A 24,834-nucleotide genomic window follows, 5' to 3' on the forward strand; every position below is an offset into this window, starting at 1 on the left:
TATCCCGCACGGTGAACGCCGTAAAATAAAATAATAATAAACCGAACCACAATCACAATTCTTTGGTCACTTCACCTCCCAAAAAATGGAATAAAAAGAGATCAAAAAGTCACATGTACCTAAAAATGGTACTGATCGAAACTACAGTTCGTTACGCAAAAAATAAGTCCTCGCACGGCTTTATTGATTGAAAAATAAAAACGTTATGGCTCTTAGAATAAGGTAACACAAAAAGTGAATGATTGTTTACAAAACGTATTTTATTGTGCAAACGCCATAAGACATAAAAAAAAACTATAAACATCTGGTATCGCCGTAATCGTATCGCCCCGCAGAATAAAGTGAATATGTCATTTATAGCGCACGGTGAACGCTGTAAAAAAAAACGAAAAAAAAAACAATAGTAGAATTGCTGTTTTTTAGTCACCACACCACCTAAAAATAGAATAAAAACTGATCAAAAAGCCGCATGCACCCCAAGAAAACTACAATGGATTCCTCAAGGGGTCTAGTTTCCAAATTGGGGTCACTTTTGGGGGGTTCCCAATGTTTTGGCACCACAAGACCTCTTCAAACCGGACATGGTGCCTAATAAAAAAGAGGCCTCAAAATCCACTGGGTGCTCCTTTGCTTCGGAGGCCGGTGCTTCAGTCCATTACCGCCCGAGGGCCACATGTGGGATATTTCTCAAAACTGCAGAATCTGGGCAATACGTATTAAGTTGCGTTTCTGTGATAAATCCTTTTGTGTTATAAAAAAAAGGTATAAAGAGGATTTTCTGACAAAAAAAAAATGTAAATTTCACCTCTACTTTGCTCGAAATTTTTGTGAAACACCTAAAGGGTTCATAAACTTTCTACATGCTGTTGTGGATACTTTGAGGGGTCTAGTTTCTAAAATGGGGTATTTGATAGGGGTTTCTAATATATGGGCCCCTCAAAGCAACTTCAGAACTGAACTGGAACCTAAAAAAATAAATAAATGAGGCAATACTTCGCTTCTTACATTATACTGATAATGAGCCGTGCCCACCCCGAGATTACCCCAGTTTTGACCATTTGTCTAAACGGAGACCCCTATTAGACCGTTCCAGTGCCCGGTTTTCCCAAGCATACACCCCCGAGAAGTGTATTTCTATTGATGAGTCCCTGGTACATTTTAAAGGGAGGGTTCAATTCCGCGAGTACCTGCCGGGTAAGAGGGCAAGGTATGGCGTGAAGATGTATAAGCTGTGAGAGTGCATCAGGGTATACCTACAGGTTTAGGATATATGAAGGAAAGGCCACCCCCAAACCAGACTGCATCCTGGACTACAATAGGTACATGGGAGTGATGGACTTGTAAGATCAAGTCCTGAAGCCCTACAGTGCCATGCGGTGTGGTATAAGAAGCTGGCCGGGAACATCATATAGATGGCTTTGTACAATGCGTACGTGCTACGTCGATGTGCAGGCCAGACGCGAACTTTCCTGGAATTTCAAGAGGTGATTATCAAGAACCTAATCTTTAGGGACCAAGAAGGGGGGGCACCCAGTACTTCTGGAAGCGGGGCCACACGCATCGTACCAGGGCGGCAACACTTTCCAGGAGAAGTTCCCCAAACTGGCAAGAAGGGAAAAAGTCAAAAGAGGTGCAAAGTCTGCTATAAGAGGGGGATAAGGGATGACACAATATATCAATGTGACACGTGTCCCGAATAACCAGAGCTCTGTATGAAAGTGTTTTAAAATTTATCATACATCCCTTGGTTTATAATTTACCCCAATTTTACTTACCCTGATGCACTCCGCACAGCTTATCCCCCCTCGTCTTTCCCCTCTGGGCCCTGCTGTGTGTCCAGGCAGCTGATAACAGCCACATGTAGGGTATTGCCATACCCGGGAGAACCCACATTACAGTTTATGGGGTGTAGGTCTCCGGTCAAAATGGTCACTACACCTCTAGATGAATGCCTTAAGGGTGTAGTTTTTAAAACGGGGTCACTTCTTGCGGGTTTCAACTGTACTGGTACCTCAGGGGCTTCTGCATACATGACTTCGCACTAGAAAATCCTGAGTAGGCCAAATGGTGGTCCTTTCCTTCTGAGCCCTCCCATGGGCCCAAACGGCAGTTTATCACAACAAATGGGGTATTGCGGCACTCAGAACAAATTGCGCAACAGAATGGGGTATTTTGTTTCTTGTGAAAATAAGAAATTTTCAGCCAAAACTACATATTATTTGACAAAAATAATTTTGTTTTCATTCCCAGCCCAATTCAAATAAGTTCTGTGAAGAAACTATGGGGTCTAAATGGTCACATTACCCATAAATGAATTCCTTGAGGGGTGTAGTTTCCAAAATGGGGTCACTTCTGGTCGGTTTCCATTGCTTTGATACCTCTGGGGCTCTGCAAATGCGACATGGCACACGAAAACCAAACCAGCAAAATCTGTACTCCAAAGAACACACAGCGCTCCTTCCCTTCTGAGGCCTCCCATGGGCCCAAACGGCAGTTTATTGCCACAAATGGGGTATTGATGCACTCAGGAGAAATTGGGCAACAAAATTGAGTATTTTGTTCCCTGTGAAAATAAGAAATTTTGGTAAAAAATTACATCTTATTGGAAAAAATGACATTTTTTTAATGTCACAGCCCAATTGAAATAGGTGCTGTGAAAAAACTGTGCGGTCAAAATGCTAACAACAACCATAAATGAATTCCTTGAGGGGTGTAGTTTCCAAAATGGGGTCACTTTTGGTGGGTTTCCATTGCTTTGATACCTCTGAGGCTCTGCAAATGCGACATGGCACCCGAAAACCAATCCAACAAAATCTGGACTCCAACAAACATATAGCGCTCCTTTCCTTCTGAGCCCTCCCATGGGCCCAAACGGCAGTTTATCACCACAAATGGGGTACTGCCACACTAAGGACAAATTGGCCAACAAAATGGGGTATTTTGTTCCCTGTGAAAATAAGAAATTTTGATCACAAATGACATTTTATTGGAAAAAATGACATTTTTTTCATTTCAGAGCCCAATTCAAATACGTGCTGTGAAAAAAATGTGCGGTCAAAATGGTAACAACAACCCTAAATGAATTCCTTGAGGGGTGTAGTTTACAAAATGGGGTCACTATTGGGGGATTCCTACTGTTTTGGCACCTCAACACCTCTTCAAACCTGGCATGCTGCCTAAAATATATTCTAATAAAAAAGAGGACTCAAAATGCACTAGGTGCTTCTTTGCTTCTAGGGCTTGTCTTTTAGTCCACGAGCGCAGTAGGGCCACATGTGGGACATTTCTAAAAACTGCAGAATCTGGAAAATACATATTTAGTAGTGTTTCTCTGGTAAAACCTTCTGTGTTACAGAAAAAAAAATGAATAAAATTGAAATTCAGCAAGAAAAATGAAATTTGCAAATTTCACCTCCACTTTGCTTTAATTCCTGTGAAATGCCTGAAGGGTTAAAAAACTTTATAACTGCTGTTTTGAATACTTTGAGGGGTCTAGTTTTTAAAATGGGGTGTTTTATCAGGGTTTCTAATACATAGGCCCCACAAAGCCACTTCAGAACTCAAGAGGTACCTTAAAAAAAAGGCTTTTGAAATTTTCTTAAAAATATGAGAAATTGCTGTTTATGTTCTAAGCCTTGTAACGTCCAAGAAAAATAAAAGAATGTTCAAAAAACGATGCCAATCTAAAGTAGACATATGGGAAATGTGAACTAGTAACTATTTTGGGTGGTATAACCGTCTGTTTTACAAGCAGATGCATTTAAATTCTGAAAAATGCAATTTTTTCAAAATTTTCTCTAAATTTTGCAATTTTTCACCAATAAACACTGAATATATCGACCAAATTTTACCACGAACATGAAGCCCAATGTGTCACGAGAAAACAATCTCAGAATCGCTTGGGTAGGTTTAAGCATTCCGACGTTATTACCACATAAAGTGAAATATGTCAGATTTGAAAAATGGGCTCTGAGCCTTAAGGCCAAAACTAGGCTGCGTCCTTAAGGGGTTAATGGCAACGTAAGAACGGAGCATTAGTTCTCCTTACATCCTCACAAGCGGTTCCCCCTCCCTTCCCCGTTACATCGTGTTGTTGCCCTAAGTTTATCGTGTATGTCAGGAAATCTCCTACCTTACATTATAAACAACGTAGACGATAATTCACAGGGCTCCATTATGTCCTTTTTAGCCTCCGTCGGGCTGGTAGACGTCGGTTTACCTTATGTTTGAAGGATTGAATAGCGTAGTAGACTTTGCTATTCCGTTGTCCCCGGGCAGCATCACAAATGCTCTACCCGCAGACTACGTCTCTGGGAAAGCTCCTGACATCACTGTCCATATATGTAAAGTGACATCAGGGTATTCTCCAGGGCCGGAATCCCTGGCCAGATCCTTGCCGATGATCCGACCGTGTACTCCGGCTTTGCAAAGCTTCGGACGTCACTTTACGTATATGCACATAAAGAACAGCGCCAGAGTCCCTGGGCAGAGCGCTAGTAGAAGGCTCCAGCCCTGTTCATGGGCAGTGGCTTCAGTAGTTTCCCGTGGGCCATTCCCCGGGCGATGTATCCCACTGTATGCCATACTGTCTGATCCGGTTTAGCTAAATAGATCAAAATTCCGAGCATTAACTGGTCACTGCCGGCTCCATGGTTTCCTTCACTGTAATTGACATCAGCACCAAAATCAGTTAATGCGTATAACGTACAAACGTGAGTACCACACTTTCCGTTGCCCACCCCCAGTAATGGAGGGGGGGGGGGGCCCAGACATCTTGGCTGTATGAGGCCCAGAAATTCCTGATTCCCTGCCTGTAAAAGATGTCACGCATAAGATCCCATGTAAAACAAAAAACTTATATTGTGCGGTATGTTTCTTTTTGAAGGATCTCTTAGGATAAATTAGCGTAGTATGCAACTTTATTTCATCCTCCAAAAAAAAGATGCATACCAGCCTGACAGAAGCCAAAGGGACACTCTTTTGTACTCCATCAGGCTAATGGAGCCCTATGGTCACGTTTAGCATGTACGTAGGGAGCTTGTCCAATGTTCATGCCAAATGTACGACCAAAACGTGATGTGAATAGGCCCTTAGATGCATTGGAGCAATAAATAAAAACGTTTTAAAGGAGGACGTAGCCGTGAAGTGTAATTCTAGGGCACTAAAACGTGGATCAATTAACTTTTAAGATAACTGCTAGGTTATTGGAGCTGCCTGTGTGGTTACAGGGATTTTATTGTATGTGTGCCATTGATATTTGTAAAACCGAATGTGCAATTCTTTGTGTATTATTTTTTTTGCTCAACTGCATAAATTGTGCATACACTTTATTCGGGAAATCCATTCCCTCATCCGTTGCTCATAAACTGATAGGAGATTCCTAGGGAATATTTACCTTCTCCCCTGTGCTGGAGTTCCTGTTTTCATGATATGACATAGAACAGTGGAAAGCAGTTTTTATATATTTCATTCTTGTTGTACAATGGAGCCACAATTTAGTTTAAAGGTCTAATAGTTGCAAGTCTCTGCAGTGTGGCGCCATTTTTTCTTTTTGCCTCAGAAGAGCCGTACTCTGCATGTGCACCGTTATTTTTATGTTTTCTATCTGGGCATGCTCAAGCCCCCCTTGCGTGATTTATTCTAAAAACAAGTGGAGAAATGTAATGGTCAGTAAAAGTCATGAGTATATAGCCATGTATTCTAAACGAATGGTTTTATTTTAAAGGCTATGTACACCTCTTGAAAGGATTTTTTTTTTGTAATCAATGTTTTATGTCATTTTAAACATCTTTTTATTTTTGTTTTTAAGATATAGCTTCTATGTATCCTGGATACATATAAAGAGGAATTTATACACCTAAAGAGTAATTGTTCTGTCAAAGCCGCGGCCGTCGGTTCAGCTGAGCTGAAAGCTGGTCCTGTGTGTCATAACTTAGATGTATCTTAAGTAAAACATTTTTTTTTTTTATAAAACTCAATTTAAAAATTGTTTTAAAAGGGGTTATCTGACGGCAGCCGACAAAAAAACAAAAACATCCACCAAACGCACAGAACCTTTTCTCCCCAATGTAATGCTATTGTTTTATCTTAAAAAAAATAAATGAATATGTCCGTACCATTGCATCCATATCGCTCCCCAAACGCTGTAAGATTTCCTGGTTATAGGCGGGTCTGCACGCTTTTCTCTGGATATTTTCCTATGTGCCCCATCATGCTTTGCTGGCCTTTCTGCACGCTAATCGTTCCGGCCCCTAGTCCGCCTGTACCTTCACACGCACAGGCTCCAACCCCGCTTCCTCTAATAATAGCAAGTCGTGCCTATGATGTTTCAATTGGTAGCATTAAGGAGCATGTGCAGATTGGACAGGGGGAGTCACTTAGCCAATAATAGCATGCACAAGCCCAATGCTAGATCTCTGAAAGGGGCTGGCTTAGTAAACTATTGGAATCGGCGCCAGCCCCTTTTGGTCACATGTTCAATGATGCGCAGACGCCAAGTGAAATAGGAAGCAGTCCGAGGAAACGTGTAGCGGTGTCTGCGCGTCAAGAACCAGTGAACTACAGAATGGAAGGAGGACGTGACCTGTATATCGACTGGCATTTTGATCAAAAATGAAAAAGCAAGTACATTGAGAAGCATGTTTTATGTAGTAAGGAACTGATTTAGACTATGTTTATGTTGTCCGGATAACCTCACATAAAATATTCATCTATTAAAAAAAATAAAAAAAAATTCTCCTCAAAGTTGTACATAGCCTTTAAGCGCATATAAAAAGTTTTTAATGGATTCTAAAGTGGCTTTCCCATCTCATAAATTGATGGCATATCACTAAAATATTCCATCACTTTCTAATCGGTGGGGGTCCAACTACCAGCACCCCCCACTGATCCTGAGAATGAAGGGGCTGGTTTAGTGCTGTGTCCTAGTCACTGGTTTTTCTTGCTCAACGGTGGTCCTAGCCACCTACTGTACATGAAACTGCAGCATGACCCGATTCAATTGAATAGGTCTTTACCGCAGTACCGTGTAAAGCCAATTGCCGGAAATGCCACTGTGCAGGGAAAATTTTGAAGGAGACGAAACGCTAAAGCAGCACCTGTGTGTTCTCCTCTTACTGACTTGCAAAAGCATTCCTATGTTATTAGCCCAGCAGTGTGGGAAAAATATTATTCAGTTTTGTGTTTTGTTTTTTTTGTTTTTTTTTAAAGGGTTCTCGAAAAACCACAGTGGCGGGATTTGCTTCCTTTCAAGCTGGGACTCTGGTTTTATCTTACGGTCAGGTCGCTGCCTCAGCTTTTCCAGGTAAGCACTCTATAGAGAGCAGCATAATTGGACATTGTGTGGTCGCTCACTAATGTGAAGATTAAACAAGCTCTTCTCTTGCGGGTGTTCCTTCATGTTACCATGTTGCTTTCTTGCCTGTGGAAATTTGATGTCTAGTGTTTCCAAGATCTATTTTTTCCATCTCAAGAAGCACCAGTTTTATTGTGGATTATATGCATTACGTTTAATAGACGTTGGCGGCCGTCACTCTTGTAGTTATATCCTTCATATGAAGACACTGATGATATGATATCGTAGTAATTCTTACAATGGGTAATAACAGGCTGTCCAGATGTAGACAACAACCGTCCTATTCTTGATAGAATCTGTCAGCGCAGACGGACACCAGCAATGATGATGCTTCTATATAAATGGAATCTTCTGTGCTTTTTGCTATGGAGCCGATATGGGAAACTTGTAAATGCCTTCATTTGGTTGAAATATGACCAATTATTTCCATCAGGAATTTGTATTCAGTATATGCTTGTATTCAATTAATATGTATTAAGAAAGCCTTGTGTATACTGTGGAGAATGTTCTTGCATTATTTTTGTATTTTTGTTTTTACACCTTGGGAGATGTTTTCTGCTGTGTTTGCTTTCTGAAGGGAAGTGGCTACTGCTTTGAGCACATTTCAGACTCAAAAAGTGGTCGCCTGACAAAATATGTTGAATATCTTTGCTGACTGAACTGCTTTATGGCATATATAGCTTTTTAAACACAATTGAAGGCCTCCTGCACACAGCCGTGTTCGTAATCACGGCCCACCGCCACGTGCCACGGCCTGTAAAATGCAAATAGTAGGACCTGCACCATAATTCACAGCACAGTCCTACGGCACGGATACCCTTCCGTAGCGATACGGAAAGGTGTCCGCGGCCAATAGAACTGACCGGGTCCGTAATTGCGGACCGCAATTATGAAGATTTTTTACGGTTGTGTGCATGGGGCCTTACAGTTTATATAAACATACAATCCAAATAAAAATGTGTTACTTTGCAAATACATTGCATTATTTATATTGTCCCAAATCTGACTTACAGCCTGCATTTCGTCCAGAGCTGCATTCTTAATTCTGCTGGTTACTAGTGGATACAAGCTTTGGAAAGCTGCTACAATGCAGTGAGGACGATTATTTTTTTTTTTCTACATATGATATACTATACAGCACTTGGTGTCAAGACCAAACTTCCTAGAATGTAAATCACCAGATCAAGCTCAGTGCAGACATATAACCACCAAGGCATGCTAAATCCTGCAGAATTGTGAATGCAGCTCTGGACTAGAAAACAGACTGTAACTAAGGATCCGTATAAGAAATGCAATGTATGTACAAAGTTCTAAACGATAAAATGATGTAGGGGAATTATTATTTTTTTTACTTGATATTTTATGGCATGGCCATAGACTTGAATAGTGAAAGACCATCTCCTCCTATAAGTGGCCGATAGTCATTTGTCTATTGGTTTAGTGAAAATCTGTTTCCTTGCGTTTTGAGCCTAAAATCTTCATACTGTAGGTGTAAAATTCAACATAAATGCAAATTGTTAGAAAAATGTTCTTAAAAATTATACATACTTATTTGTAAATGTATCATTTACCTTTTAGAGAGCTATATATTTAAGTAGTTTATATAAAGAGGTTATATATTTTCGACCTTTTGAATTCTCTATAAGGTGCCATGATGTAGCGATGCCAATGGACATGCCCATGGAACAGTTCTTTCAGTTTTTCCAGGGCTAAAACAGCCTCTGCTCAGTATAGGCCATTATTGTGTGACCAGCCGGGGTCACACCTGCGGGACCTCCACTGGTAATTAAAATCAAAGGGCTCTGACGCTCTAGTCAGTGCTATATACAATGCTTAGCGATGTATGATAGAGGATGGTACTTTTATCCATTCCCAAAATTTGACGTACATGTACATCATAGTCGGGAGGAAGGGTGGGCCGTGAGTATAGAGCGGGCTCAGGAGCTGATCCCACTCCGTATGCACCGGGTATCAGAGCGAAGTGTCCGCTGTAATATACAGCGAACGGCTTGGATCGGATATTACTTCAGACCGATCTGTTTAGCCATTTAGATCAGGGGGTTGTCATGGCAATCGGGGGCTGCCATGTTAGTGCACCTAGAAGCAGGGTTTAACAGGCGAATGTTAAAAGCACAATGCCCTGCAAAACAATAGTAATGCAGTGTATTGTCCAAGCGATCAAACTATTGCATGTTCAAGTCCCTTGGTGGGACTAATAAAAAAAAAATGTAACAAGATGTTTAATAATGTTTTTAAGAATATATAAAATAAAAGTTAATTCAATAAGTCAATAAAAAAATAAATTTACGGTATCGCCGTGTCCGTAACTATCTGAACTATTAAAATATAACCTTATTTATTCCGCACAGTAAGTGATGTAAGAACAAAAAGCCAGAATTGCGGTTTTTGTTCGCCTTGCTTTCCAAAAAATGGAATAAAAAGGATAAAAATGCACCCCAAAATGGTGCTAATAAAAACTAGCAAAAAAACAAGCTCTCAAGATCCATTGACTGAAAAATAGTGATGTCTCTCAACATAAAAAAACGTAAAACTAAATTTGTATGTTTTACTACTTTAACAAAATAAAAACAATATAAATTTGGTATTGTCGTAATCGTGCTGACCAGCAGAATAAAGTTAACACGTCATCCTTTTACGTCACGGTGAACGTCGTTAAATTAAAACCCCCAAAAATATTGTAGTAATTGGTGTTTTTTTTGTTTTTGTTTTTTTATTTATTTTCTTTCATATTCCACTCCCGACGTGTGTTTTTTTTTTTTTTTTAACCACTTTTTTATTACATGAACTGAAAGTCATGATATACGTATATCACTGTATCCTATTTAGTTACTTGTTTACTAGAGCTTAGAAAAATAATAATAAATGTTGGGTAACCGTAATAAATGTGCTACACAGATGACATAAACTGACATTTTCAATGGCTTTTAGTTATGTGATCAACACTCGTGTCCTTGTGACCCGCACTTTATTGCCGACATACCGTGCATGCTGTAACTCAGGATCAGCTCATGCTGAGCCCCTATATCTTAGGAAATCTGGGAGACGCCAGCTGTTTTCCTGGTTGAATGCTGGAATGTATTATAGCCTCCGCTGCTGGAGATACAGGGTGCACCAATGACATAAGGCTGCTGGTAAAGGCCACTATCTCAGCCAAAAGGTAATGACATAACCGAGTCATTGAACGATCCTGGGGTTATATGTAAACCGGGGCCTCACCACATACTATGGAGCTGCCAATGGCCTGATGATTTGCCGTAATTTACAAGCATTTAACATCTGATGTATATCGCGGTATGCATCATGACGAAGCGGATATGGTTAGAATCCATGGAATTAGTTAACTATATTTCCTTGTACAGATATAGCCTAATTAAATTGATTCTCTGGGTTTGACACTTTTTTTGCACTGTATGCTAAGGGGGGAACTAATGAACTTTTCTGTGACCGTATTCTGGCATGGAAAAGTCGCAAAAATTGCGACTATTGTGGCGTTTTCGATACTTCTCAATAAAAAAAAGAAAAGAACTAAAAGAAACCCAAACTGATGTACTATAATTTATGCCAGAAACGGTCATAAATATTATAGCGGAAATCTACCCAACTCCTTGCGGGTGTGCGCCTCTTACTAAATCTGTCGCATCTTACTCCAGCTTGTTTCCTACTAAGACTGACATATGAAACGCCAGTCTTAAGAAATTCCCCCCTTAAATATTAACATAAGGAATTTCCCAGAATTCAAAAAAAGAATCTGCTAACAAACCAAAAAAAAAAAACCGCGCTACCTCTGTCCATGGGCTTTGTTTGGTATTGCAGTTCAACTTCATTCACTTGGTTAAACTTGATGGACATATCTTTTATTAACCGTACTAGCGATGTAACTGGAGGGCAACAATGCCAGACACAGCCCATGCACCGGAGTGGCACTGTTTCGGGGTAAGGTGGGGGAGGTGCAGACCTCTTTTTAGCGTATCCTAGACAAACCTTTTTATCTTTGCAATTTAGTTTTATATAAAGGTGCTTTCCTATCTGAAACATTTCAGTTATATCAACAGGATATGCCATAAATATGTGATAGGTGGAGATCTCACCTCTGGGACCACACCTGTTCTGACCCCCATTCTGTATAAAGGAGCTGCATCCAGGTGGAGACAGAATGGAGAGGTGGCTGCTTGGAGCTCCCTATAGAAGTGTATGGGAGTTACAGAAACGGCCACGAATTTTATGGCATCTGCTGTGGAAATACCATTAAAGGGGTTATCCCACCACGACAACTTATTACCTATCCACGCTATCTCCGGCAGTCTCTTTAGAGTATGAATAGAGTGGCGCAGAGCACATGTGTGATCGGAGCGGGGTTCAATCAGGGGAATCTGGACCACCGTTCTCTTGATTGGTGGGGGTCTCAGCGGTCCGCCCCGCAGCGATGAAACACTTATCACCTATCCTGTGAATAGGTGATTAGTTGTTTATGTGGGATAACCCCTTTTTAAAGGCGTTTTTCACCTTAGAAGTGTGATGAAAGTTTAATTACACTTTAATTTCTAACATGTCATAAGTTTTGATCGGTGGGGGTCCGAGCATAGAGACCCCCACCGATCACTAAAACGAAGCATCAGAAGCATTCACTTAGTTACTGAACGTCTTTTTTTTTTTTTTTTTTTTTTTTTTTTTTTTTGGAAAGCCGATGAAACGGTGTACGGGCCCATAGACTTTCTATTGAGTCCGTACACGGTTTCTTATCGGCTTTCCTTGGAAAGTCAACGTAACGAAGTGGCTCAGCCAAAATTGTCAAATCTTGGTGATCAGAAAAGCAATAGATTCTTTTACGGTGTGAATGGAGGAAGATAGTTTTTAGCCATTGTTTTTTTTTTAGGAAAAGCTGTCTGATATACATATCTTTTCATTCAAATGATTACCAGGATGCAAAGCAGTTTTATGCGGAGTACAATGAGAAGAAAATGAAAGAAAAAGAGGAAGCCGAACTCCAAGCGGAACTGGAATCCCTGATAAGTATGTGAATTCATGTCCTCTATGTATCAGCATTGAGATGATCTGCACCCTACCTGACATTACACATGCTATGTGACCCCAGGGAGGTGAAGAGTTAAAAATCTGAGATTTTATCATCACAGCAGTGTTTGCCCTTTGTGGTCATATCTGATGCAGATGCTCCACTTAAGCTTGTGTAACATTAAAGGCTAGTTTTGAAATAACCGCATTTTATGACATGTTAATGTGACATGTCATAAATTTCTGATCGGTGGGGGTCCAACCCTTGGAACCCAACTGATCCTCAGACATTGACACTTCATAAAAATCTTTTATAGTAAGTTTTCAGAAGTAATACTATTAAGATGAAAATCTTTAATAAAGTATGAATTTTTGTGTTCTACTAAAGGGAGCTTTTTTTTTTTTTTGCTGTAGCTGTTCACTTGACACTATGGGCTCCTCCCACTAACTTCAAGGAATTCTTAAACGGGTTGTCCAGGATTTAAAAAATAAAATATATGGAACCATTTTTTCTTCACTATTTACTTGAATAGGACTGAGCGGCAATACCAGACAAAGCTTGTGGACAGACGTGGCCCTGTTTCTGGAAAAACAAAAACCCTTTTTCTAATCCTTGATGGTCCCTTTGAAGCGGACCATAGATCCAAGAGAACTGAAGGCTTAAACAATGGTTCAGTTAGCAGTTCTGATTCCCTCGTTCACACTTAGATTTGTCTCTATCAATTGGGCATGTTGTTTTAATGGAGCTGGAGTAGAGGTGTCTGGCAGCCACTTCTCCCCAGGCAGAATAAAAAAAAAATCCAACAACAAAAATACATCCTGTTGGATCCCAGTTTCCCCTTCCATCTGCTGAGGATCTGCTAGGCCTCATAGATATTAGATTTTTTTGGAGATGCTATAAAAAAAATTATCGGGCTGTGCGCCAAGCAATGTCCTTTACCAAAAACACCTGACTTTACTCTTTGAAGTCCGAACTTTACTCAAAACCTGAAAATTCTGAAATTGCTTAGTGTCTCATAGTCTCCATCCTTCCTCCTATGGCACGCTTCATGTTTGTAAAGGGCTTTACACTGGGGAGCTGTTGTGGCTTTGCACCCTTTAATTCAATATTCTGTGCTATCGATGACTCCACTATGTTGCTGCAAAAAACTTGAAGGACACACATGATGTCGCAACGATTCAAGTTTCCCAGGTTACATCTTAAATGCTATGAACTCCTTTGCTCCTCTGCTTTGCATCCTGCGCTAAGACCCTAAATCCGTCAGGTCAGCAGGACTGACTAGTTCAGTGTTAGCGGGTCCTGCGTGTCTCTGACACACAGGATCGAGCTGCTAATGATCACATCTTAAATACGCAGGACCAGTTAGTCCCGCAGGTCTTCGCAAACGATACAGCTGCTCCTTATACAGGAGACAAAGCAGCTGTATCTCCAAAAGTTAAAATAATTTTTAATAAAATGTGTATAGGAAGTTGGTGCAATTTCCTCTATACATTTTATTTAAAAAAAATTCTTACTGCTGCACAATTTTAGAAAAAAACAAAAACAACTATGTCAAAGATGTACATAGCCTTTAAGACCGTAGAACAATAGTATTTAAAAACACTCTGACCAACATTTTTAGCAGGGCACGTGATTGCGATTTCCATTATTACCTGTGTCTGTCACTAATGAATGTTTATAAGCTGCGACACTCGAGAGAGATGGAAATTATCAGGCCGCGTACAGTATTGTGTAGGTCCTCCACCATTAATTTGCACTGATACTGAGCTACAGTAAGTGTTTTATAGTCTAAAGCTCAATGCACCATTCTGTGCATTGCTATTGGAAACGGTCGGTAAGTCCGTCAACGCGCATCCCCTAATAGGTCATAGTTCACAGAATGCCAGCAGGGAATACCGAGAAACTCCATGTCTCTCCAGTTATAAATGAAAAATATCATGCTTTCATTACTTACTATAATCGTTCTCCTTTCTGAGGCCCTCCACACAGACACCTGTTCTGCACGCTCCTGCTACTGAGTGAGAAGCTCCAGACCTGTGCTGGATACGGATGCTTAGAAGAGTACCGGTCCGCTGGAGCTTCTCAGTCAGTAGCCAGAGTGTGCAGAACAGGTGTCTGTGTGGAGGGCCTCAGAAAGGAGGAAGAATTTCCTAATTAACTATTTTGCAATCTGAAAGCTTATCGGAAGTATTGCAACATATGATTTTTCATGTATAACTAGAGGTAAACTTTAAGTTCTGTTGCCTGCAGAATTGTGATGAAGCTCTGGGCTATAAAAGCAGATTTGTAGTGATGGCTATGTAATGCAGTTCATGGTAAAGTGCATGGGAAAAGTCAGATTCCTCTGATTTCTCACCGGTGCTTTAGATCAATGTCCCCCCCAATGTGTTCACGAAGATAAAAAAAAAAATTTATGCAGATGAAATCGGTATATAAACTGTACAATGGTCTTCAGAGGTGAATATGCGCTGTTAATAGAAGTAGTTTGAAATACTTCTTTCATTCGCTTTATGTTTGCAGAAGAGAAGAAGCCGAAAGTGAAAAAGCCAAAATCCGAATTTCCTGTCTATTCAGCTACTGATTCTAATTTTGGTGCTTATATCCCATCGTATGATCAAGGCGTCAGCATTGAGGACATTGAAGAGCAAATGGATGACTGGTTGGACAATCGGAATAAAACACTGAAAAAGAAGGTACAAGAGACTCTTGAAAATAAAAAATAAGCAGCTGCCACTTAAGTAGTAGTGTCGAATCCATATAGTCCTATAGTTGTTTGTGCACTGTAAGGGTACGTCCACACGCAGCGTAAATACTGTGGCATTTCTATCCGGATTTTCTGTGTGGAAATTCCGCCGCATTTTGCAGATTAAGAATCCGCACCGCCGGGCAATTTCCGCACTTGTTTTCCCGACAGAGTTTGGATGAGAATTGTTCATATCTCAACCACTTTGCTGCTACTGTAGTTCTCTGCGGAGTTCCTGCACATAAAATCTGGACCTGAAATTCAGTAGAGTTTATGCTCTGTGTGGATGCACCCTAAAAAGAGCTTTCGCTCTCCTGAAGTAGTCACTAGATGACACACAACATATACAAGGTGACTACCCTGTTAAAAAATATTAGAGCACCTGTCGGCTCCCTTGACATGCCAGTTTTAGTAAATACTTGTATGTCCCATGAATTAACAATTCTGGAGCATCTTTTCTTAGATCTCTGCATTGTGCCGTACCTCTGTTATTGCTCCTGGAAATGTATGAATAAATTGACAACTGGGCGTTAAAGTGCAACTAAACTTTTAGGAAGCTTTCCTCAGAAAGCCGAGGAAGTGGTGTACAGGCTCAATAGAAAGTCTGTGGGTCTGTAAACTTCTCTCTCGGCTTTCAGAAGAAATGCGGATCAGAAGCGAAGTGGCACATCGATCAGCCGAGCGAAACTGCCGCTTTGTTTTAGTGATCATTGTTTGGACCCTCACCGATCAAAACTTCTGACATGTCCCTATAATATGTCAAAAGATTTTGAAACGTTTAGTTACCCTTTAACATTCCTTTTGTCAGTAGGGGGTTTCCCTACACGCTTGACAAGCGCAATGGTAATACCAAGTTATCAATTTATTTATACAATTCCAGGAGACAAAACCAGCAGAACACAATGCAGAGTTCTAAGAAAAAATTATCCAGCATCGTTTTGTCATGAGGACTATATGCTAAAACAGACATGTCAGGAGAGCGGTCAGAGGCTCTGTCACCACACTATAAGTGGCCTATCTCCTACATAAGGACATCGGCGCTATAATGTAGGTGACAGCAGTGCTTTTTATTTAGAAAAAATATATATTTTTACCACGTTATTATCGATTTTTAGCTTTATGCTTATGCCCAACTTAATGCCCAACTGGGCGTGTTTTTACTTTAGACCAAGTGGGCGTTGTAAAGAGGAGTGTGTCCATAATATTCATCCATTTTCCACAATTGTGTTAAAAATATATACTGCCCACGGCAAACCGCTGTGATTCTACCAGAATCTACATGTATAGAAATGCAACGTAATCATACATACACACAACCACCTTCACGCAACTTTGCATCAAACGCTGATTATTGGTAAAAAACTGCATGAACATTCAACTTTGTGACTAAAACGTTAACACCCATGGTTTGGGATGAGATGTCCAATCAGCCCATACAGTATGTGTGTGTGTATGGTCAGGTGCAACATTCTTTTAGCCATATAGTGTGTGTGTGTATGTATGTGTATACCTCTATATGTATCTCGCTGTCTCATTCTCTTTTTACTATCCAATTTTCTCTCTCATATTCTCCCTTGCTATTTTTCTTTTTTTGCCTCTGTCGCCACCTCATATATTCTCTTTTTTTTTTTTTTTTCTCTGTCGCTGCTTCATATTCACTCTTGCCGCTCTCTCTCGCTCTCTCTCGCTCTCTCTCGCTCTCTCTCGCTCTCTCTCGCTCTCTCTCGCTCTCTCTCGCTCTCTCTCGCTCTCTCTCGATACAAATGAATACTATAGGCTGCAGGCCACGTTAGGCCTGCTGCCTATAAGGCGCTGGGAAGACTCCCTTCTCAGGATGGCGTGATGACGTCGCATCACGCTGGTCTATGCATCCGTCCTGCTTGACAGGCAGTGTAGCGCTCCGTCCATCGCGGGGCAAGGTAAGTACAATCTTTTTTTTTTTTAGTGTTCTGTGTGGCAATATACAGGGGGGGGGGCTTGCTGTGTAGCACTATATACAAGGGAGAGGGGGGCTGTGTAGCACTATATACAAGGGGAGGGGGGATTGATGTGTGGCAGTATATACAAGGGGAGGGGGGATTGCTGTGTGGCAGTATATACAAGGGCACTGTGGCATTATCTACAGGGGGGCTGCGTGGCGCTATCTATAGGGACAGTGATGTAATGAGGGATTCTTTCATTGATGCCTATATTTGGTGTTTATAACGGTCTATTTTACTGCTGGACTTGTAATATTATAGTATTTAAAGTAATTTAAAACTAATTTAAAATAAGTTTTTTTTTCTCTTATTTAGACGCTATAGTAGCGTTTACTGGGGGTATTACTTTTGGTCATCAGGTTGCCCACCACTGATGGAGACTTTCCCTGCTCCCCAACTGCCCTGCTCAGGAGCTGCCAAGAATTAGGGGGAACATTGGCCCTGACTTATTTAAACACCACAAACTCTCTTTAAATTTACTAACCTGCCACTTTTAATCCAAAATGCTGTCGGGTCTGTAGTCCAGGGGAGATGAGGGACACTCCTGCACTGATGGCTGTATTCAGGCTTATGCAAAGACATTCCCGTTATTCCCTTAGGAAAGAGCTTGGTTCCTTAATTGCGAGGATCACTTTAACCGTGAGCTCATCTCATTTTGTGGTAGGACAGGTTACCGTGCCAATTGCTTTTTTTTTTTTGGGCTATGTTTTTCATGACTTGTGCTACTTAATCTCTGCTTCCACAAGGAAATCTGAGATTTGGTGCATTTGTAGCTATCATGGAATTCGTTTTAAAGTGATCTCCAACTTTTCTCAGTGTCATTTTAGGTACAAAATTCTGCGCTTATCCATTTCTTAATATATCGATCTATTTGATTCTATTTGATTTGACTGAAGCTTGCCATATATCTTAGGCTAGGATCACACGTCTTTTTTTCTTGTCCTCCAATTAACATATACGCCGGCAAAATCTCTCGACCTACACTTGAACGAAGACTGTGATGGATGCCTTACAGTGACATCTGTCACCCATAGACTAATATGGGATCCATTTAATGTTTACATTTGAGTTTTTTCATGACGTACCACCGGATAGATCATCCACCGGATAGGTCATTAGTACAAGAGCTGTGTGGGTCAGTCACCCGGGCACTGCACTGTTGAGCCGCTCGGGCTGCGTCTGAGCACCGGACATACATGCCGGAAGCAGTTGGCTCCGGCCACTGAATAGCGGCTGAGCTGTAGTACTGCATCTCGGCTTCTATTCAAGTGAATAGACGCAGAGCTGCAGTTCGGCAGCACGTCCGCTATGCAATTTATGGAGCCAACTGCTTTCAACTCCGTACATAGCATAATGGGCCATAACATCCGGTGCCCTGAGATAGCTGGAGTGGCTTAACGGTGCGGGATCAGGGTGTCGGACGCGCACTGATGATTTACTGATATGTCATCAGTAGTGGACAACCCCTTTAAGTCAATCCCTAATGGTGGCATCCATCACCCATTGACTATTCGGAATTAATTTAATGTATTCGTCACCCATAGACTATGATGGCATCTTTTTAACAGGTACGTCCTGAAAAGCCCATGATGCATCTGTTTATGAATGCCCGTGACCGATGCCTTGCGTTGGCATCCATCACCAATATGGTATCTGTTTAATGGATACAATTTTTATTTTTTTTACAGGATGGAGTAGTGTAGTCTACTACACCATTCTATATTTCATTTCTTGCAGTTTACTGATGTATACCAGCCAGATGGAGGCCAAGAGGATCCACTTCTGGCCTCTTTCTGGCTAGCTTTGCCTAAACGGAGGACAAAAATGATGGTGAATGCAGCTGTTTATTGCTATAGGACGGTAAACTCAGAGGCTGACAGACATTTCTGATGCTGCTCATCTCCCAAGGGAAACAGAGCTGACTTCTGTATTAGGTAGCAGCGTTGTCCTTACTCTCTGGCATTTTGGTTTGCAAAGTTCAGGTGATATGCCATGAACACCTGCTGGTAAGGATGCCAATCACAACAGAAGGGTGAGTAATGTTTCCTTCCTACATTCTCAGGCTGAATATTTTCACCGCTGCCTAGCAAACAGGATGTACAAATATTAATTTAGGAATCGCTTAATTTTTTTATTTTTTTTTTCATCTTGGACATTTATGGCATATCAAGAGGATATGCTATAATTGTATGATAAATGCGGAGGCAGCGCGACAAGCTACGCTGCTTCGGTAGCTCCCATTCACTACTACCGGAGTTCCGGAAACAGCGTAACTCTTCTGTTTCCGTAACTCACAACCACCTCATCAAAGGTGGGGAGCAGCGTCAGCCAGAAAAGGTAGGATGGGGGCCCAGTTCTACAGATAGGTGCGGATCCCAGGGGTGGCACCGGCATCTATCGGATATTTATGGCATATCCTGCGGATATGCCAGAACTGTGTCAGATGGGAAAAACACTTTAAAATGTAAATATTTTTCATATTTTCCTTTTCAAGCATTTTTTTGTTTGTTTTTTAATCCAAAGACTTTGCCTATTTATTATTCTAGCTCTGTTGTGTGTTCATTTCTTGTGAAATTCCATATTATATTACAGTTCTGTACTGGAAACAGACTTTCTGGGTTATCGGATTCTAGGTTAAAGGAATTTCACTATTTATGTTCTTTCCCTTGCAACATGCAATAGGTTGTGTTGCTCCAGTAGCTTCTCATTTTGTTAATGTAAATACTTTTAGCTTTTTGTTTTAAAAAAACAACAACAAAACAATGCAATTTTACCATTTATTTTAAACCTTTCACCTGTGTTTAGTGCTTTGCAATGATTTCCAATGTCTAAATTAATTATTTTCATTTGTAAGTAAGAACTTTAAATAAGGGTCCTATCACTCATCTTCCTTTAATTTCAGCATTGTAGTGCCCCCCCCCCCCACGATTCTTCTTTTTCACTATTTTCAGAAGATTATCCTTTTTGTCAAGCTCCGATTACCAATTGTTCCCTTGATCTTCCAGCATAGTCTTTACCGTGTACAAGCACTCTTCTGTATTCCATCAATCATTATCTGCTTATGCCAAATTCCTGCATGTCCTCTGAGGGTTGGTTTACTTTTTTTTTTTTTCATTGCATAATTGAATTTTATTTTCTGTATTGTTGCTTATAAAACCGTTGTAAATCCGCAATTGACATTCAAAGGATAGATGTTTTTATATATAGGACCTGCTGACTCCTGTTCCGACACGCTGACATGGAGATCAGTCAATAGGTCTCATTCTAAGAAGACAAAAAATTTACAGACATAAAGTTCCAGTTTTACAAATCCTTTTAAGGTTGAGTTCACATGTAGTGTAAATGCTGCAGATTTACCGATTTTTGTTTGCGGAAAATCCGCAGCGTAATACAGGACCGTAGAGTGAATGAGATTTGAAGAAATCTCATCCACATGCTACGTACATAAGCGGAAAAAACGCTCAATTTGACTTGGGGTGCATTTTATTTTATTTTTTAATCCGTAGCATTTAATTTGTATTTGCGAAATTGCTGCTTTTTTGATTTGTTATACCCATCAAATTCAATAGGGAGGTAAGACCCGTAACAAATGGCAGATGTTGCAATTTTTGTGGCGGAAAAGCCGCAAAAATCAAAACTCAGGGGGAAAAAAAAAAATCTTACCCAGAATTCTCATCGTCCAGGTTGGCCGCCTGGGAGGAAGTTTCATCCCATATGACCGCTGCAGCCAATCACAGCCTGCAGCGGTCACATGGGATGAAACATCATCGCAGGGCGTCGAAAGGATGCATCTCAATGGTAAGTATATCCATATTTTTTTTTCATTGCAGGATTTCCGCAGCGGACATTTCAGGCGAAAAACTGCACCACAATTTAGTACGGTTTGTCTGCCGGAATTCCCTGAGGGCAACAGGGTGGATATGCTGTGTACCTTTTACGCAGCGTATCCGGCCTGTGTGAACGTAGCCTAAAACATTTCTCTTCGTGCATAACGTAATTCTCTGAAATAAAATATAGTGCCAGTTATTTCCCTTAGTTTAATGTTGCAGAATTTCTCTGCACTCGTTTGTGGTCGTCCAGTGGTGCGCATTGTATGATCTTGAATATAATACAATGTGGTGTTTTTTGTTTTTTTTTGCAATGCATCTAAATTTAAATAGTCTTAATTATTTAATCTTTTATTGGTTTACAATATATCTATTCAAAAACCTTCTCTGCCTACAGCCATTATGAGAGGGACCTTACTGCTTACTCTGTATATTTTGTATTTAATAAAACCATGTGCGGTAAGCTTCCCCTAGTGGTGGCTGCAGAAATCCAGAATTGTATCATTTTAAAGGGGTATTCTAACCGTTAGCGTTTTTTCACTTCTCCACTGGATAGTTGAAAAATGCATGAACGGTGGAAGGGGGTGTCTGACCGCTGGGACCCCCACCGATCGCCAGAACGAGGGACCCTGGTCCTCCAAGCCGCAGAACTTCAGTTAGGAGGAGTTTAAATGGAGCATAGGCTGGGAATGTATGGTGCTGCTTCATTCAAAGTCTCTAAGACTGACTGAAGCAGCTGAGCGCACAGTTAGCCGACCCCCACCTCCGGCGATTGGTGGGGTCTACTTCTCCTGTTGGAATATATATTGCAATTGCATTAATTTCTACTGAGCAACACCATTCAGCCATCCCAGAGATCAGGTTTTAAATTTGATAAGTGCCCATGTGTCTTAACCAATATTAGAAACATAAGAAATGCATTTATGTAATCTGTGTTTTCATCTATCCTTGCATTACAGTAGTTCAGGAGAGTAATGCTGACAGATTCTCTTTAATCCCTTGGCGTCTTCCGCCGTACATTTACAGCACTATATAGCTGGCGCCAAACGTTGTAAATGTATGGTGCAGGGGTTGGTATCCCTGTATGGTGCACAGAACATGTAACGTGCAAGCAAGTGTACCTGCACCATCCGCAGCAGGTGTCAGCTGTATATTACAGCTGAAACGCTGCTGAAACAGACTGGATCTTGCACGTTTAACCCCTCGGATGTTGTGGTCACTAGCGGCCTTGGCATCGAAGTGGTTAGACAGAGGGAGGAGTTTTCCTTTGTCACCCCATCAGTGCCTCCAGATGCGATCGCAAGGTGCTGATGGATTTTCATGGCAGCCAGGGGCCTAAAGGCAGGACCTAATAGGATGTCTATCCGTTTTACACTGACAGGCATAATACTCTGCAATACAGAAGTGTTGCAGTGTATTATTAAAGCAATCACGTTATATATATATATATATATATATATATATATATATATATATATATATATATATATAATATGTGCAATTTACTATTTTGTGGAAACCCTAGTCAGATTTCAAAGGACACTATTGGCAAAACTGCCCTTGGCTACTGGGGAGGGGAGGGGAGGGGGGGTGACTTTTTTTCTCTCTTCCAATTTGAGGGGAGATAGTTGGTAGGATATTACCTCACTTTTGAGAAGGATTCCCCAAAAGATCACTACAAGCACTCCTGTCAGCTGCGTGCTGATTATTAGTAATGTACCCCCAACTATTTAAATGAAGAAAATAAAGACGTAATTCAGCTTTTCTACTTTTTTATGGTCCTGGAACTCATTGGAGACTTTAGAATAACACTTTTACCACCCACAACTCCCCACAGTGCTTTACAAAGTGCCAGTAAGGCCTAGTTCACATCGCATTTTGGCCTTCTGTCGGAGGTATGCATTGGGAATCCCGACATACACCTCCAATGAAGGGGCGCAAAATATCCTGCTATGAGTTACTTCGCCACCCCCCCCCCCCCCCCGTGAGGAGCGCTGCCTGAAGCACTTTGCCCATCGAACCCTGGTGTCAAGAGCATTACAACTCCAGAGTCCCGGGCCAGAGTGTCAGAAGTGCTCTGGCCGGGGACTCCGGCCCTGGGGTAGCTCCTTATATCCCTGTATATGGACTGTGATGTCGGGAGCTATCTAACGTATACGTTTAGCATATACCTGTTACGGATGACATATAGTGGCATCCGTCACCCATAGGCTCCCATGTTAAAAGCAAGTATACCATGCGATATACAGTATTTATTTATTTTTTTGCAGGACCCCGAAGGATAGAATAATGCCAATGCATTCTTTCGAAAAAAGGCATGCTGCCGTATACCAGCCTGACGAGGACCAAAAGAACACACTCTCTTTTGCTCTCCGTCAGGCTGATGGAGCCCTATGGACACGTTTAGCATGTACATCTGGCGATTTACAGACGTACGCACTAAACGTAGAGCCAAAATGCCATGTGAACAAGGCCTAAATATTCCCTGCGCCTGGTTCTTGGTTTTTTTCTGAGAGTTTGAAGAGTGTCATAGTTTTCATAGTATAACAAAGCCTCTGTCATGAAATTGAAATTCTATACTATGAAAACTCCCGGGACTGACTTTCCTTTCTTCAGTGTACTTATATCTGCCTAATATATTAAAGCTTCTTATAACCTTTCCTAGTGTTCAACCTGTCCTGGTGACTGATGAGTAAATGGTTAATGATTGTGAACTGTGAGACCGTCCAGATCAAATACTCTTTGAACAGAACCTTCAAAGTGTGTCACAGGAATTAGATGTTGAAATCTGAAGGATTTAGTGGACTTGGAACTTCTTTAAGAAAATTACTTGATAAAGCACCGACGCTCCTTGTGCACAGATGTCCAGGTGTCCTGCTGTTGTACTGGTTATGACATTTTTTCAGGCCGTGCTCCCAATATAAAGTATAGTAGCACAGCCCGTAAAATAAAAAATAGGACATGTTCTATATTTTTCAACGGCACGGGTACCTTCCCGTAAGGAAACGGGAAGGTACCCATGGCCAATAGAAGTCTATGGGCCCATAATTACGGGTGTTTTTACAGTGGTGTGCATGGGGCCTGAGTCTGTGTAAGGAAGGTTGAGAAGCTTTCCTGGTCCACGTCTGCATCAATAGAAGCAAAATAACCGACTGCCAGACTGCTTTGGTGTTGTGGAACCAACCTGTCTGATCCCTGTTTCCCAGACAGACTTTGGGGGACTTTCTGGCATCCACCATATACATTGCTTGAGCAGCCAGGTGAGATCATGACCGCTTTATATCCACCGTTTAGGCATAACAATAAAACCAGGGATAGGTGACCTTGATTGTCGTATTACAATGGCATCGGTCAAGGGGTGGAATATATTCAGCAGCACGTGAACACGTCTGTTATTTAAGTTGATGTGTTTGAAGCAGGTAAAATTGGCAAGTGTAAGGATCTGAACTAATTTTACAAGGACTAATTTGAGATGGCTAGACAACTGGGTTAGAGCATCTCCATAACAGCAGGTCTTGTGGGGGTGTTCCCGGTGTGCAGTGGTTAGTACTTGTCAAAGTGATCCGTGGTGTGATGACAGGATCATGGATGCAGATCGGGAGAGAAGGCTAGCCCTTCTGGTCTGATCCCACAGAGGTGTTACTGCAGCACAAATTGCTGAAAAACTTAATTCTGGCTATGATAGAAAGGCGTCAGAACACACAGAGCATCGTAGCTCGTTTTGTTTGGAGTTCCCATGCTGTCCACTGTCCACCTCCAAAAGTGCCGACATTGGATAATTTGTACATGAGCATTGGAACTGGACCATGGAGCAATAGAAGAAGGTGGCCCGGTCTGATGAATTACGTTTTCTTTTAAATCATGTAGAAGGCAAGCCGGCAGAGGCAGTGTGATGCTCC

General features: G+C 41.2%; 1 protein-coding gene across 1 annotated transcript in view; it reads left to right on the forward strand.

The window, feature by feature from the left end:
* Positions 1 to 24,834, forward strand: part of DNAJC1 (DnaJ heat shock protein family (Hsp40) member C1) — a 109,529-nt gene that overhangs the window by 55,548 nt on the left and 29,147 nt on the right. Inside the window, exons 6-8 of the mRNA XM_075828730.1 lie at positions 7,210 to 7,303; positions 12,295 to 12,385; positions 14,907 to 15,079. Coding sequence (XP_075684845.1) covers positions 7,210 to 7,303; positions 12,295 to 12,385; positions 14,907 to 15,079 — 358 coding nt within the window. The remainder of the gene's footprint in view (positions 1 to 7,209; positions 7,304 to 12,294; positions 12,386 to 14,906; positions 15,080 to 24,834) is intronic.

The sequence above is a fragment of the Rhinoderma darwinii genome, chromosome 5 (assembly GCF_050947455.1).
Source record: "Rhinoderma darwinii isolate aRhiDar2 chromosome 5, aRhiDar2.hap1, whole genome shotgun sequence".
Classification (NCBI taxonomy): Eukaryota; Metazoa; Chordata; class Amphibia; order Anura; family Rhinodermatidae; genus Rhinoderma; species Rhinoderma darwinii.